At 41.6% G+C, this 16,357-nt stretch overlaps 1 protein-coding gene across 1 annotated transcript; it reads right to left on the bottom strand.

Annotated features, from left to right (window-relative positions):
* Positions 1 to 1,380: 1,380 nt before the first annotated feature.
* Positions 1,381 to 15,552, bottom strand: HUS1 (HUS1 checkpoint clamp component; the record flags this gene model as incomplete). The annotated part of the gene is made up of 8 exons (XM_084247237.1): positions 1,381 to 1,463; positions 4,348 to 4,467; positions 5,654 to 5,753; positions 11,439 to 11,513; positions 12,479 to 12,586; positions 14,433 to 14,609; positions 14,695 to 14,822; positions 15,501 to 15,552. 8 exons carry the CDS (start codon positions 15,550 to 15,552, stop codon positions 1,381 to 1,383), a joined length of 843 nt encoding a protein of 280 aa, XP_084103363.1.
* Positions 15,553 to 16,357: the final 805 nt, after the last annotated feature.

Below are 16,357 nucleotides of genomic sequence, written 5' to 3'. Positions count from 1 at the left end.
TGATCTAGAGAGGTTCTGCCCCAGGTCTCTCTCGGGCTGCCCATGACACCAGACACCAACAAAAGGAGGCCAGAATATGCATACTAAGATATACAAGGCATATTAAAAAAAGTACTTTTTTCCCTCTTATACCAAAAGACAATATATATTGATTGTACATTTAAAAATCATCATCTAAATAATCAAAAGTAACACATTTTCCACATTGGTAAGTCATTAACACATTTTCTTTAATAGAAGTTTAAGTTTTATATAACTACCTTTAGGTATCACGTCAATGTGTACCATGATCTTTAAGTTTAACACCACAGCTGGAATTGGTTTTGCTATAAGCCAAACAGGGGTAGTTTAAAATGACGTCTCATTTTAAAATGTTGGCTTAACAAAATCTACATCCCATTTGAACATTAGTAACACCAGAAGACTTAAATGCATTGGTTCTACAAATAATAGGAAAAGGTCATAAAAGAACTTTTCACTCTTGCTAACTTCTCATTTCTTTCTTTCATTCCAAGCAAACTGCCTTATTTAACTTTGCCATGTAACCTGAAGATGTTTATAATGTGCCTCTCCACAGGGCAAGGGAGATTTAATCATAGCAGAGATGATGGTGGAAGTGCCTTGGGGGAGCAAGCAGACCCCCAAGGAGCAGCACCTGCTATGACAGACAGAAGCAGGTCTCTGCACGAGGCATACACTGAGAGATCTTGTTTGCTCCTACTCCAAACACAAAGCTGTTCTTCCAAGAATGACAGGTCCATGCACGGTAGGATGAAAATAAAGAACAGAATCCAGGAGCCACAGCCGAGGAAGACATTGGAGGAGTGGCAACCTGACAGCTAGGTCACCTGGTGGCTCTCACGGCGCTGAGAATGGACTCTTAGTGTCCTGGGTGTCACACAAGGTTCCAGGCACTGCAGGCATAAGAGATATCCCACGATGTTCTGAGCAACCAAGGAAGAAGGAGAGGTGAACACAAGGAAATATGAGTGTTCCAGGTCCGCTCCTGCAGGGAGGACTTCCATATAATGTGCTGAGTTGGAGACAGCAGCATGGGGAAAAAGTGCCAAGCTCAACAGCAACACCTTTGCAAATGTTGATTCCTATGCCAATTCTAAATATAGAAGGATTTCTAGTTCAATAAGAAAGTGCTTATTAAAGTCTAGATAAATTAGTGATTTTTTTTTAGCATCTTAAGAAATCAAAACAGACATGGACAAAACAGTCAAAGAAATAACAAGTGACATATTTCCCCAACTCTTTCATTAATTTTTAGTTAGAATATTACAGACGAAAATGTAAAACGTACAGGATTTGTGCTGCTGTGAGAACTCACAAATGACTTAGAACACATTGCCCTCACTATCTCTCCAGGCAGTGCTATGACATGGCCGGGATGAAATACTGCAGGGACACATCTTCATGGAGCAGATCAAAGTGAACAATCTTGTTATTCACAATATCTAGAGAGAGAAGAAGAGCCATTACTATAAAGGCCATTTTAACACACTCACTGTCATCCCTGTTGGAGGTCTTCTCTCCTCCTGGGGCTTGGGCTCTCCAGAGGGCAGTGAGTGGGTCTCTCTGCTTTCTACTGTTAGTGATGCTAAAGGAAGTGCCTGGTTCTGGCTAGTTCACTCACAGCCAGCAGTGACAGAGGAAGGGGGAAGGGAAGCTTCTAAGCCTGTGGTGAACACCCATAAGGCAGACTTCCTGGCAACATTTACCCAAATCAACACCTCCAGGGAAAAGCTGCTTCCAGCCAGTAAGCAACCTCAGTGTGCTGAGAAAAGCCATGTTCATGTTTCACCTTCCACCTGTGACAGGAGGGTCACATACTAGAGTGTGGGAGGGAGTACTGCAGTAGGCCTACCTGGTGATTTCAGAGATGCTCCCAACCCTATCAAGGACCTCAGTCAGCCACTGTGTATGACTAAAGGTGAACTCCAGGGCATTAGCACAAGGCTAAAAAGAAATGAAAGTGTGAAGCCACTGAGTTTTTCAAAGACCCAAGGGAGAGGAAGGAGTGACAACAGTGTCTCTGGCATAGCAGCCAGGGTCCACTAGCAGTTCAAGTTAGGGGAATAGGTGCTGCAAGGGAGGGTGAAGGGGCAACCACACTGTGCCTGAAGGCTCAGAAGAAAACCTGGCTGAGACCAGCTGGAGCTAGAAGCCAAGCAGAAACACAACTCATGGTATTTGCAGCAATATGGATGGACCTTGAAAGGATAATGCTAAATGAAGTAAGTCAGAAGGACAAAGATAAATACCGGATGGTGTCACTAATATATGGAATATAAAGTAACTAAATACTGAGATAAAGATAAGTTGGAAAACTAACCCTTGATATCTGACTACAGAACTGAAGCACCAAGGGGAGTGCAGGAAGGAAGATGGGAGACATAACGGTCTGTGGTGGCAGGGTACGGGTGAGTTGGTGGTAGATACATTAGGGTGGTAATAATAAGCTGATGGGGCTGCCTCAATGTTACCTCAGTTAAAAATAAATTAATTAAAAGTAAATAGATTCAGAAGAAGAAAAAAAAAAAAAGAAACAGCAGACCATAAGAGTGAGCCACAGCTGCAGAGAATAGTCACTGGTGAATACAAAGTGGGAAAAGGGACCAGAGAAGCAGCAAAATCACATGAGCAGGAGGAGAGCACATATGTGCAGGGTGGAGACTGGGGGATCAGGGAGTACAACCAGTGCCTGACACAGAGCCACACATGGCACACGCCACCCATAGAGACAGAAACCACAGATAGAATAGGAGGTTGGTTGGAGTAAAGAGAAGGTATGAGGAATTCAACTTTTGCTAAGTCACAATTTGCTGGTTCTGCTCTCTGCTACATTTGAGTACATCAGTCACCATTCCAAGGGAACAAACCTTGTCCATGAAAATATTCCTCTGTCCTTTGAGCACAATGTCAGCTCAAGGCATGAGTGAGCAGAACATCCGTAGGGATGTACAATCCCCACTTGGCATGTTTGCAATCTGCACACATGAGGGCTAGCTCAGGCTACTCAACAGGGACAACGGGTATCACCCAGGAGGTTGTTAGAATCAGAGACTCAAGAGCCAGCCCAGAGCTAAGAATATACTCTTAGGGGATCCCTGGTGACTGATATGAACACTGGGCTTTTGAAAGTGTGGTCTTAAACCTTGAAGTGGCCTCTGCCACTCTCAGTCCTACAGGCATCCATGGCACAGTCGATGCCAAAGTTTCTCAGGATGCAGCAGGACACTTGTCCCTCACCTCCACCCTCATCTAGTGATCTAGCATTCTAGCTTTTCCTTCCTAACTCTGGCCCCCCCATCTTCTGCACTATCCATCCATCACTGTGTTAACATACAAGCTGCTTTCCTGAGGTCTCTCCTCTCTGGTTTCTTCTGCTTCCCTTCTTATCTGTCATTTTAAAGGGTTGGTCCTTGACACAGTCATCTAGAATTTTCTTTTCCTTCTCTACTGAATGCTGACAACTGGATGACTACTAGGTATACTCCTGCATTGTACTTCTCAGCTCTGTTCTGTTGTGCCTGAGTGCTCAGCCAGGAGTTATCACATAAAAGGGGGTTTCTTCTAAACAAAGCCACAGGATCCTTTTAGGTGTTATAATCTTAGTAGCAAAGAGACAGGAGGATCTTGGAAAAATCTTGGTTGGCAAGAATTTTCTCATGTGTGGTCAATGAATGAAGTGTGCCAAAGCAGGTATATAACTGATGAAAGTAGATCGAGCTGGAATCAAAAGGCCACCTTTAAAAACTGGGGGTCAAGAGACATCCTGCAGAGGAGGAAGGGGGAGATTGATCAGAGGGAGAGAGGGAGGAGCATGGGGACTGAGGTGATGGTGTACGGGTGCACTGATGAAGGAAATTCTAGGGGACTACACATGAGGGGGGGAGGGGAAGCAAACATTGTTTAAAAATGAACAATGATGTAAAAAATATATAAAATATTAAAAAGTAAATAAATATCTAATTAAAATAAATTGGGGGCCAGCAAGAAGCACAGAGGCCAATATACGGAACTTCAGAAAATGGGCAGGCTGGGTTGGGGGTTTGGACAGAGCACTTGAGGGGAGATGAACATGGCAAACACGTACTCAGCACAAATCCTCTTGACAGCTGCTCTCTGGCACAGACAGTTCAGACCCATCTGCCAAGTCAGCAAGCCAAGAAGTCAGGAACACCAAAAGCTAAATGCCTCCTAACCCTAGAAAACTTAAGTCCCAGTGACTGGGTTTATCTTTACCTCTCTGAGATTGCATAAAATTATGAGAACTGATCAAATCAGAATTGATTAAAATATCTGAAATTTGAAAAACAAATCAAAATGCAAACTCACTGCATATGGCCCTTGTAGGATTTACTTGTTGTCCGGCAAGAAACTGTAGAAGTTTCCTAATGTCTATGTGTACTTCAGCCATTTGTTCTGGGTTCCTATCTTGAGAAGCACTTTCAGAGGCTAAAATGACATGAACATTTTAAAATACATCATCTTTGGATGTAATAGGGAACCAAGAGATAGCATAATGATCATTTATTTAAGTATATGATTTACAGTACTACTGATTTTAACATCCTGGAAAAATGTCACAAGGTATAAACATCATTCATTAAAGAACCATTAAGTCCTGGCTCCTTAAAATACTATGCTAATTTTCAAGGACCTGATATATGACCCATCTATCCTTTCAGGGCAGAGTAAACTACATCTACTAGCACTCTTACATATGTTTGAAAGCTAAAATATACATAGCTAACTCAAAGTCTCTCATTCTAGAGTGGAATAATAAAGAAAACATCCTTTCGGCTGCTGGTGAAGTATCACAAGTAAAGCACTCTATGCTACTTACTACCAAAATATGTCATTTCATACAACTATTACTAAAGCATTAATCATATGGATTTTATTTTGCTGTAATAGTATGCTCTTCAGTACAAAAATCCCTGTGATGATATATAATGCACTTATAGTAAGATTTATAGTACTAAATTACATTTCTAAAAGTGGCATGAGCCTATTATACTTGCTTCAGAACACAAGAGTGTTGTTAGGGAACAAGTGTCCCTGGTCCCTTGCCTAGATGCTGGCTGAGCACCCTCCCTACCCACCAACCCCAATCCCTGACTATGCTGACTCCACTGTGAGCTCTACACAAGATTCTAATAATCTCTGAACACATCCAGTCAGTCACCCATCTCTCACTGCTCATTGATTCCCTAGTACCTTATCACTCTGTATGAGACAACATGTGTGAAAAGTTATGCATTTGCTAATAAAATTTCATAAGTATTAAAGGAACTAGGAGGAAATAAATATAATCTACCTTTCTGACTTCATTTCAGGTGAGAAACTGAAATCTTTAGAAGCAGAAAAATGAATTTACGAATTGGACAAGTTCTTGGAGATTATTTAGTTTGACCCCAGATTTTTCTAGGTGAGGAAAGAGTGTCTCCTCTCCTCGTACCCATGCAGGCCTTCTCCCCACTACCTGGTAGCGATAGATCATTCCAACCTTGGTGATTTGTTCTCTACCCAAGTAAGAAAGACAGGGTATTGAATTTCAACCTTTTTCTTTTCAGAGACTCAGTAAGGGAATCATTTGGAATGATTTATCAACAGCAAAATATAACATGACAAAACTTACCCAATGGAGGATTTCCAAGATCTTTAAAATGAGTCGAAACACATACTAGTTCAGTTTCTATTTTCAAGTTCAATTCTCCATTTAGGTTTGCTTCAATAATCTGCAAATTGAGTATTTTACATAGTCTTAAAAACAAAAAGAACAGGAGTCTGTGGTGATGGTGCAAGCGTGCCTTGGGGAAAGAAATTCTATGGGGACTCAACCTGAGGGGGTGGAGGGAAGAAAGTATTTTTTTTTAAAAAATTAAAAATTAAAAAAAGAAAAGAAAGAAATCCATAGACATCAGCTTCCACAAAACAGGGTGACAAGGTGCTACACAAACCCCGGAACACTCCTAATAGCACCAAAACCCATGTGGTACAGGCAGTACAGAGAAACAAGGCCTGGGAACCAGGAACTCAGGAATTCTATTAATACCCAAGGAGAAGTGCCCCTCAGAGTGAAAGCTCAGGTGGAACTGGGGAATGGGGGAGGGGAGCTCTGCTGGGAGACTGGGCAACTGGGGTAGTGGAGGAACCAAAAGGAGCTCCTCACAGGAGAACCTGTACTGAGAAAGGAGGGGAAGACACAAAAGTTCAAATCAAACAGGATGTGACATGGGTTTATAAGAGAAGGAGAGAGGAGAGGGCTCAGAAAAGTAGGAGAGGTAGCTTTTAGTATTTTGTGATTATAAGGGAATTGAGAACCTGGAGTTAAGAAGGTAGAAAACTACCCTGGTTTACTTCCACACTTAAAATGGACGCTCCTAAAAGACTTAGAAGAACCTTCTATAACAACAGGATTCTGGTCAAATCCCAAACTAAGAGATTCTAGGGAGAAAAAAAAAGAATGAGAGAAATACCTTTATATACATACATAGCACACTTAGAAGTGTGAAGGCACTGCATAAAACAGATGCCAAGTGTAACATCTCAAAAAGATCTAGGAAAAATTAAGAAAAGCAGCTCTGAAAGAATAGTATGAATCAAAGTTAGGGAAGCTCAGAAATGAGATAAAAAGACAGCATGCAGCTATAAAAAGAGAGCTAATAAGGTCAGGAAGCAATTAAAAATATAAGGAAAAATTCAGAAATGGAAACTAAACTAGAAGAACAAAAGACTACTATACAGAGTACAGTAAGAGAAAATGACCAAAAAGTGAAAAACAAAGAGATAAAAAGGGTCAGAAAGAAAAAAACAAGTAAGATAGTGAGAAAGATTCACGTCTACTAGCAGTTCCAGAAAACCATAACATTGGAAATAAAGACAAGCTAGCAACCAGCATTCTAAGACTGTGCCCCATGCAGATATGGACCTAAATATAAAAAGGTCACAATGTACACCTTTCTGACTGCAATGTCCAATCTAGATTTCAAAAAGAAAAATCCCATGGGTAAATTCAAGCCTCCCTCCCTTTAATAAATTCAAGCTATTTCTAAGTGAAACAGACTCAGAATGACAGCTATTCTTAGACACAAACACTCCATACCAAAAGGTAATGGGCACAAGGAAAGAAAGCCAAAGCGACATTTCAAACACTTTCTTGAAAACTACTGAAATATTATTCCTGTAAATACTTCCTGAGTGATCTGTTAGAGGGTGAGTTGTAGAAGACATGTGTGAAATTCAAAACTAAGTGGTGGGAGTTACAGGGACAGAATTAATTTATAATTATTTTATGCTCTGACAAAATAGACATAATGTGACTACGACAAAATAAGAGAAAAATGGGAAAGAAAATGTAGAATTTATCAATATGCTTGTTACCAAAACCGTATCATAACTACAAAGTTAGTTATAAATATAAAGCCTTTAGACTTTAAGAACAAAAACCTTTATTTAAAAAATAAACTCAGGGCCTCCCATGGTGGCACAGCAGTTGAGCGCTGGGCTGCGAAGCTGCCCGCAGCCTCTGCAGTGCCTGTTTCATCCCAGGCCTCCGGCAAGGGTCCCACATGGTGCGCAGACCTCTCCTGCTGCACCTGCTGCTCCCCTCAGCAACATGTTTCTTCAGTCTGCCTGTTCTGTTCCCCGCTCATGCTCTGGTGAATTCTCTCACCCTCCCGCACTTCTGACTGTACCCAGTGCTTGCATGGATAAATAAATAAAAATCTTTCAAAAAAATAAACAAAAAATAAACTCAGATGTTGGAAAATGTGTTTTCTGAATTACGAAGGTCTAGAAACACTTTCAGGAATCCAGAATTTCTCAGGCTATGATGCCACATTGCTGGTGCACTGTCTGCACAGTGATACCTTTTGCAATCCCCAAATTTCTACATGTCCTCCTATCTCCTCCGCTCTCCCAATGCCTTTGACTTCTCCCCAGATCACAAAGGAGTCTTCTCACTCCACCCTCAACCATACCAATACATGGGTTTTGTTAACTGGACAGAATCAAGAAATGAAGTCCATAGGGAAACACAAATGCCACCGCAGGGCTTAAGATTTCCCTAATCTGCCCATGACACATTATCTTTCTGACACTGACATCTGCCCATTTCCTAAAAGCCTGTCAGGTCTTTGGAAAGCAGTTTGCAAGTCACATTTGCTCAACCAATATTTAACAAGACTGCCACCTAGCAACTACCAAGATAAAGACAGTGGTCTCATTCTGCCAGTGCCTGGCACAGGTACAGTGAAGCGATGAGCCAGGTGAGAGTATGGGGGACCCCTGCTCTGCTGAGGCAAAGTCTGTCTATACCTAGTGAATACAATTTAGTATTATCCATTCTTCTGGTTCTTCAAATTGGTGAACTCTGATTATTTCTCAGAGTTCTACAAACAAAAGCAAAAAATTTTGTTGACTCAGGTCAGCTCTGGTTTCTGAAGTTCTTCACTTTAAGTAGAAAAATAGATGAAAATGCATACATTGTGCAAAGATGAAAAAAGATGTAAGAATTATATAAAATAAAATATTTAAATAAAAAAAATAAGTAGGTAAATAGCCCCCAAACTTACATGCCACAGAAACGAGAAATTTTATCTCTGAATGAGAAGTATTCATTATCAACCTTCCACTACTCAGAAATACACTGCTATATTTCTTAGCCCACTCTCCTATAATCCAGAAGCAACACTGAAATAAAATATGTCAACAATCCTTGTGACTATTCTGAGCTATCCCTGGGCTCTATAAAGCTCAAACAAGCATTATCCAAAAGCTGTACATTTTCGCTGTTTTTGAAAAACGATGGTTTGATAAAAGATGAATTCAAGAAAGCAGCTCACAGTGCTCCTAGACTTACTTCAGGCTTAATCACATCTTAAGGTTTTCTTCAAATTCCTAAAATGTGAATATTCAAATGTCAGACCTGTCTCTGCTGAGCACACCCAGCAGCAGGCAATGGCACGAGAGCAATCTCCCTGTGGGAGCTAACAAATGGCCAATTCTCTCTCTGAACATCAGCCTCAAGTCTGTTCTGTGGCTGATACCCAGAATACTACTTGCATCAACATACTGTTTCTTAAGGATCTGGATAAGACTGTACATCTTCCCTTGTTTCATTAATGTTACCAACCATTTATGGAATAGTGAGCTGATCTTACTGGGTCTTTAACATAAATTATCTCTCAACAGACAACAAGTAATAATATCTGTGTCACCCCACCCCCACTTCAGGTAACACCCAGCACTGGGGCTTATGAAGCTGAGCAGCAAGGTCAGTGGCCCAAGGTCTGTGTGGCTCCAAGGACTCACTTTTGCCACACCATCATATTTCTCATCCATAAACCCAGATTCCCATGTTTTAACCATTAAGTTGACCCATGAAGTTCTGAGTCCACGTTTCTGAGAAAATATTTAAAGAAAAAAAACAACACAGCTCTTATCACAAAGAATGGCTATCTGATGTGTCCAAAGACCGGCAGCACCAGCATCCCTGAAGCTCATCAGCATTGGAGTCTCAGGTTCCAGCCCAGCTCCTAAATGAAAACCTGCACTGTAACAAGACACTAGGGCCACCCACACACATTAGTCTATGAAGAATTGCCTTAAAACACAATGTAGATAGCTAGCCATACAAGTTGATTTTTCTGCTCCTACATGAGTCACAAGCAAAGCCCCTCCCCTGGGTCACACAGTCCATTAAAGGTAGAAGGAAAGGACTGAAGGTCTCAAGATAGAAGGCTCTAAAGAGTAGGTATTTTCAATGTCTTCAGTCCTTAAGTCTATCACATGTAACCTTCACAAACAGAATTCTGGTCACCCAAGTATATCTCATTATATACTTGGATACTCTAACTTATGTACATTTGATAACTTCCCACTTAGTGTTCCAGATTGCAGAGGTCACTCCACAAAATGTTTTTTAAACATTCCAAAGAAAAGAAAAATATCTCTGATGATTTTATCAATCTCAGCTACTTTGCTGACTCATTTCCATTGGACAGAAGAACAAACAAATGAATCCTTGGGTTAATTGCCTCCTTTTCTCTGTTGGGCCCCTCTGAGGTACCTCTCTGGAGGTACCCAGATGTCCCCAGAGGAAGTTGCCAGGCTGACAACTGGATCAACAGCAGGCAGCTGTGGAAGAATACTGTCAGACAACACAGCTTTAATAAAAGTTGGCTATGATGAAAATGAAATCTATAAAGATTATACAGTGAAAGAAAATTACGACTGTAGAGATAAAATGGCTCATAAGCATTTTCTAGGCTTAGAAATCTTTTGCAATTCTGAAGATCTATTGAAGCTAAATTTCATTCCAGGTCCATACAATATGTACTAACTGCCTGTGAGTGGTGTTCCTATAGCAGGTGGCTGGGATGAAATGACGTGAAGATAGTTTCCATTGTCAAGAAGCCAGCAGTTCAGCAGGGGTTCCAAGATACCCACAGGCAATTTATCAGGTAGTACTATATAGAACAGCCCAGCTGCAGAGTGTCTCACAGTAAGGACAGTGAGAGAAGGTCCAGGTGTTAGGACGACCATGAGAATGGCTAGGTGCTTTCAGGGGGAAGATGGCAGAAAAGAAACCAAGTATGAAATGGCAGCGACAGAACCTGAAAAACTGGCATCATGAGGAAGTATGAAGAGTCTAGAGGTTCTGAAGGAAAGGTGTGGCCGAGGGATAGAAGAGGCCTGGAAGATAGTAAAGAACAAAAATTTAGGCTCCTTCAGGTGGACAGTAGTTTTTAAAGTTATCATATGGATTTTTTTTTTTTTTTTGGTGGTAGTGGGAAAGAAGGGAGGTGAGTGAGGAAGAATTTGGGATAATCCCACCTGTGAACAAGGATAAACCACACAATTTCCCCATCACTGTCACATACTACAACATTTCATGATATGGGCAATAGATCATCATAAAAATAAACTGAAAACTAAACTGTCCTTACTCTTGCCATGAGAGCTGTTTTTAAAGCCAGACAGGTATAAACTAAGGATACCTGACACATCTGACATATAGATAAGGACACTCCAAATTCACTGCTGCGATTCACTAAAACATACACATTAACAGATAAAACATATATCTGTCTAAAAAGTAAGGTAAGAAAGCCAGAATTGCTGAACATATTCTTAATGTGCCATAATTATAAATATAAGGGGTCAGGACAAATATGAAAGCATTCCACAATGAAGGAGAGTGAGGAGCAATAAACAGGTGTCAAGGGCATGTGTAAAGCTGCAGATGCTCAACAACAGACTAGGTCCCCACCTTAATGATAGGACTCTGTCTATCCTGGACTCCACCTGGGAACATGAGAGAACCACATACACCTCCCCCAGGCAAACTTACTCCTGGGACACACAGTCTAAACCACATATGGCAGAGTTCTTTTCTAAGGAAGTTATAAATTACTTACAAGGAGATTGCTGATGTTTTTCATTTTTTCCACAACACTCTTCATAATTTTCAAGCCTGGTAAAAAAATACTAACCTAGAAAACCAACAAGAAAATATCAGAAATATTAAAAATAATACAGCCAAGTACTAACAGGTGCTCACTGCCTATTTTGAAATGTGTGTATACTTAAAAGCTGGAATCATGTGGTTTACAATTGTGTGAACAAAGTTCATTTTAAAATACAAAAAGAAAATAATCTTTCTTTTTCACTGAAACTACCCTGGTTAATTTCACTGAACCTACCCTGGTTACCCTGGTCACCAGGTCCCTGGGGCATTCTTCTGGTTCCAGGAATGAGATTCCCCTATATGAGTCCAGAGGGACCAAGCCTCTTAGGCTGTCCTCTAGAGATGCTCACACCCACTCAGGGGACTTATCCTACTCAGAAAAAATATGGCTAGCAAGTTCCTGCACCAGTACTCAGACTGGGTTGCTAATAGTGATGGAAGCAATGCAGCTTTTTCTAAGTAGTGCAGCTGTCTTCCAGGAAAAGTAAGATTATTTCCATAATTTCTTCTTCAAGAAATTGTGACCAAAAGGCAAAAGACCCTTTGGCATCAAAGTGATTTTTGATGGCTCTGAGACTCCTGTCACCAGGCCTAGGGAAGTCGCCTGTTGATTTTCACACATACATAGACTAGACATTGCTTCTTACAAGATGAGGAACAAATTAAATTCTGTGAAACTCAAACTGGAGCCCAAGACATAACTCCCAAGAGATATGATGGGCCTCCAAAATAGGTTAGTTTTGTTTAGTTTTACTTAGGTGCGATTACTAAGATAGTCTTGCCTCTAGTTGTAAAGAGTGTTTTTTTCTATTTAAAGCAAGAGTGCTTTAAGATGTTTTATGTAAACGGAAGACAAATATTCCAAACTTTTCCCCTCAGTATCCTTTAGAAAAGAGTATCCCTTTCTTTTCAGGTAAACAGAACTTTTCACATAAAAAATTGTAAATTCTAAAAATTTAAATCATGCCATTTAATATATGATGAACTCACCTCAGATGCTGGGATTGTAGGTTCTTGTAAATCCTTCCACAATTTTCTAGGAATAACCTTTACAGGGATGTCGTGTGTTACAATGCGACTACTACTTGACAAAGATAACTGGTAAGAGAAGATATTTTAAATATTTCAATGTCAGTATTAAAAAAAAGAACTGAAAGGGAAAAAAAAAGCTAAAATACCAAATCTAAGTGGGTTGTTTTCAATTCACCCATCAAAATGCATTCAACAAATATTTATGGAATGTCTATTGAGCTCTGGATGTCCTAGTAAGAGCTAGGAGGTATGGTGAATAAGACAAGGTCCCCAATGTTCCTGTGGATAAAAACGAATTATTAAGCAAGGAAACAAAACGACAAAACTGTACAAACTATATATAATATATACAATCATTACACTCTTCAGAAAATAAAACAAACCAGTTGAGGATTCTTTGGGTTCTTAAATGGGACATCAGGAAAAGCCTCTTTGGCGTTGTTTCAGACTACAACAGAATAAGGAGTAGCAGCCAGTCATAGGCAGATAAGGGTAAGAGAAAATTGTGCCAACAGGGGGAACAGCATGTGAGATTTAAATAAACTGATTTTATAAATCAGTTTTAAATAAACAGATTTAAATAAACAGCTGTGAGATTTAAATAAACTCACTATGTTGAAGGAACCAAGAGACCACTCTTTGTGCACAGGACACTTGGTGTGCTGTGTGTGTGCATGACTGAAATGCTGACAATGGTATATATGTTTATATATGTTCATAGGCTTCTATAAAACATATAATAGAACTAAGTATCCTGCACTTTGGGTTAGGAAATTATTACATATTATTATCTTGTTATTCCTTAAGTAAATGAAAAAACACACCAACCTTACATTGTGATGTGAAAAACTCTGATTAGCTCCAAGAACTGCCTGATTACAAAGATTTGTGAAAAAGTTATGAAGCTGAAGAACATTACCAACACTTACACATAAGAGTAATAAAATACATACCACATAAAGGAGGAGTACAGCAAAGAAGGAGGAGGTAGAGGGAGTGGTGACACTGATGCTACCCACCAAAGGAAGACAAGGTTTCAAAGAGTGAAAAACAAAGAGATTCAAATGGAAGCTCCAGAATCACCAAAGTCTGGTCGCTGGCAAAGAAAGTGATACAACCAGGGAAGCACTCAGCAGATAGCAGTTTCCCATTTGACTCTAAGAAAAATGGGCCACACATGTGGATTTCATTCTTGAGCAGTGAGAGCCTGTGGTATGTTTGTGTTCTGAGGAGAGCCATGTGCATTAAATTCATCTGGTAGTAGTATGGAAAATAAATGTTTTGCTCAAGAATGAGAGGTCATTTAAAGGTATTACAGCAGGGCCTCCCGGGTGGCACAACGGTTGAGCTCTGGGTTTCGAAGCTGCCCGCAGCCTCTGCAGCGCTGGTTCGATTCCCTGCTGCTCCCTGGCCACCGGAGGAGGGTCCCACATGGTGCGCAGACCTCTCCTGCTGCCCAGCTGCTCCCCTCAGCAGTGTACTTCGGTCCTTCTGCCTGCTCTGCTCCCCGCTCTGGCTCTGGTAAATTCTCTCACCCCCCTGTGCTTCTGACTGTACCCAGTGCTTGTATAAATAAATCTTAAAAAAAAAAAAAAAAAACAATGGAATGTTTAAGAAAAAATAAAGGTATTACAGCAGATGAGGTGTCATTCCAGATTAGGTGACAGCATCACTAAAAGCAATGACGACATGCAGATATAAAAAGACTCCATTAGGATCTGACATCCTAATGGAATATTATGTGATCAAAATGCTATATAAAGAAACTGACTCCAAAAGGAAAATAATATTTATGTGCCAGATCTTATATCTTAATAAAAACTAATTAGCTTTCCACTACTGTTCAAAAGCCTAAGCCTGCATCTACTTTATTCCTTCTGGGAAGTTTCAGAATTCTTCCTATCCTACTCACCAGTTCTATAGAGATCGTGAGACAGGGAAAGTGTTTATTAGTAAGCTTGATTTTCAAGGCTCTGGCGTTCTGGGCAGTTTTCAAGGCTCGAGATAAGTTTTCTGATGTCAATTCTAAATAAATCTCATTGTTTTCTGCTGAAACACCTTCCATTTGAAATTCGCTGAAGAAGTTCTCCTAAGGGAAGAAAAAAAGGGGGTCCATCTGTGCGCTTTCCAATGGCATTCAGGGCACTCCCGGCCTCTCAGGAGCCTCTTCTCACCTGCTCCAGCTCACACCACATGCTCACTCCTCCACTGGCCACCTTGTCAGAGAGAACGAAGTTGAGTTTCTCAGGACTGATGCGCAGAGTGCAGGTTTTGGCAAGCTTGGCTATCATGTTACTGACTCCTACAGCAGGGGATTAGAGTAAAGAATTACTTAGAAGCAGGGCAAGCATCCTAGAGGCCAACTTAACTTGTGTTACTTGTGGTTAACAAGTTCCAACTTCAGAGAAAAATTATTTTCCGAGGATAAACATTGGCATCCCTTTGCAAACCACTTTAATACTTGAGTTACGCTCCATCAATATAGTAATAAAGATACTGAGGCTTGGGTGTCAATTAACGCCCAGAAGGGTCCACTAGGTGGGGCAACACAATGGTCAGAGCAGGCTGGTCACAGCCGGAGTGGAGGGACCAAAGTGGCCAATAAGGGATGTTTGCGCCAAATAGAGTTATCCACGGATAAGGCCTAACGCTGGTTTTTAAAAAGGCAGGTGCTTGGCATCAAGTTTTAGATGCGATCTTTGGCATCAGCTCTCCCAGCCCCACCTTCTAGAGTTCCTCGCCCCACCCCCAGTACCCCAAGCTCCGTTCTCCAGCGCCCCCCGCGCCAGCCCCGCCAGCCGCGCGCCCCTGCCCCGGCGGCCCCCATCCCAGCGCGGCCCGCGCCGCCGAGCACGCAGGGCTCTATCCTTCCATGCCCCCAGCTCCTCGGGCCCAGCGGCATCTTCCCGTGGCCCACTCCCACTTTCCGGTCCACCCTCCCCTGTCTTCTCCACACCCCCCAGGCGCGGCCCCCGCTCACGAGTGAAGTGGTTCAGACAAGCAGTGTCCACGATCTTGGCCCGAAACTTCATAGCGCCACGGGGTAGCGGAGCGTCCGCGAGCCCCAGAGCGAGTGTCACTCTTTAAGTGTCCCGCCGGAAACGCTCGACGCATCGATTGGTTCCGCGGTGCTAGCGCTTACCGGCTGTCTGTCACGCCCTGGGGGATGCGGATCCAGGACGAGGCCCAGAGAGGAGGTGTGGCCCAGAGTCGGCGCTGGGAAGTGGGGTGCAGAACAAAGCCCCACGAGGAGGTCAGGTTCTGGGTCACGCGCCGGGTAGCTGGGGTTCCGTGTCACGCCCCTGGATGAGGGCAACATCTGCTTTTAGTGATGAAGTTCCAAACGGTTCTTAGAATTCACCTTTTAAAAGAACTTTGTGACATCTGTTTATAATTAGAAATGCTTGATTAATGTGTCAGTATTTCAGCAAAGTTATTGCAACGGGGTTAAAAGACAGACCGATAACTATCACAAACGATAAAGTAACAAGTTTTATACAATTAAAGTAATTGACATCTATAGGAATTATTGAATAACAGATGCAAACAGTAAACCTGAAAGATCTAGTGTCAATACCGAAAAAACTGCTGAAAGTAAAACTTTTTTTAAAAAAGACTTATTTTTATGCATACAAGAACTGAGGTACAGGCCAGAGGTGAGGGGGCTGAGAGCATTCACCAGAGACAGAGTGGGGAACAGAACAGGCAGACTGACTGAAACACACTGCTGAGGGGAGCAGCAGGTGAATCAGGAGAGGTCAGCTGCACCATGTGCGTTGCTCTCTGGACAGCGGGGGATCAAACTCTCGTGCTGCAGAGGCTGCGGATTGCTTCATA

Source organism: Talpa europaea (genome assembly GCF_964194135.1).
Source record: "Talpa europaea genome assembly, chromosome: 11".
Classification (NCBI taxonomy): Eukaryota; Metazoa; Chordata; class Mammalia; order Eulipotyphla; family Talpidae; genus Talpa; species Talpa europaea.
The sequence above is the reverse complement of the archived record's forward strand: the minus strand, read 5'-3'. Positions and strand labels throughout refer to the sequence as shown.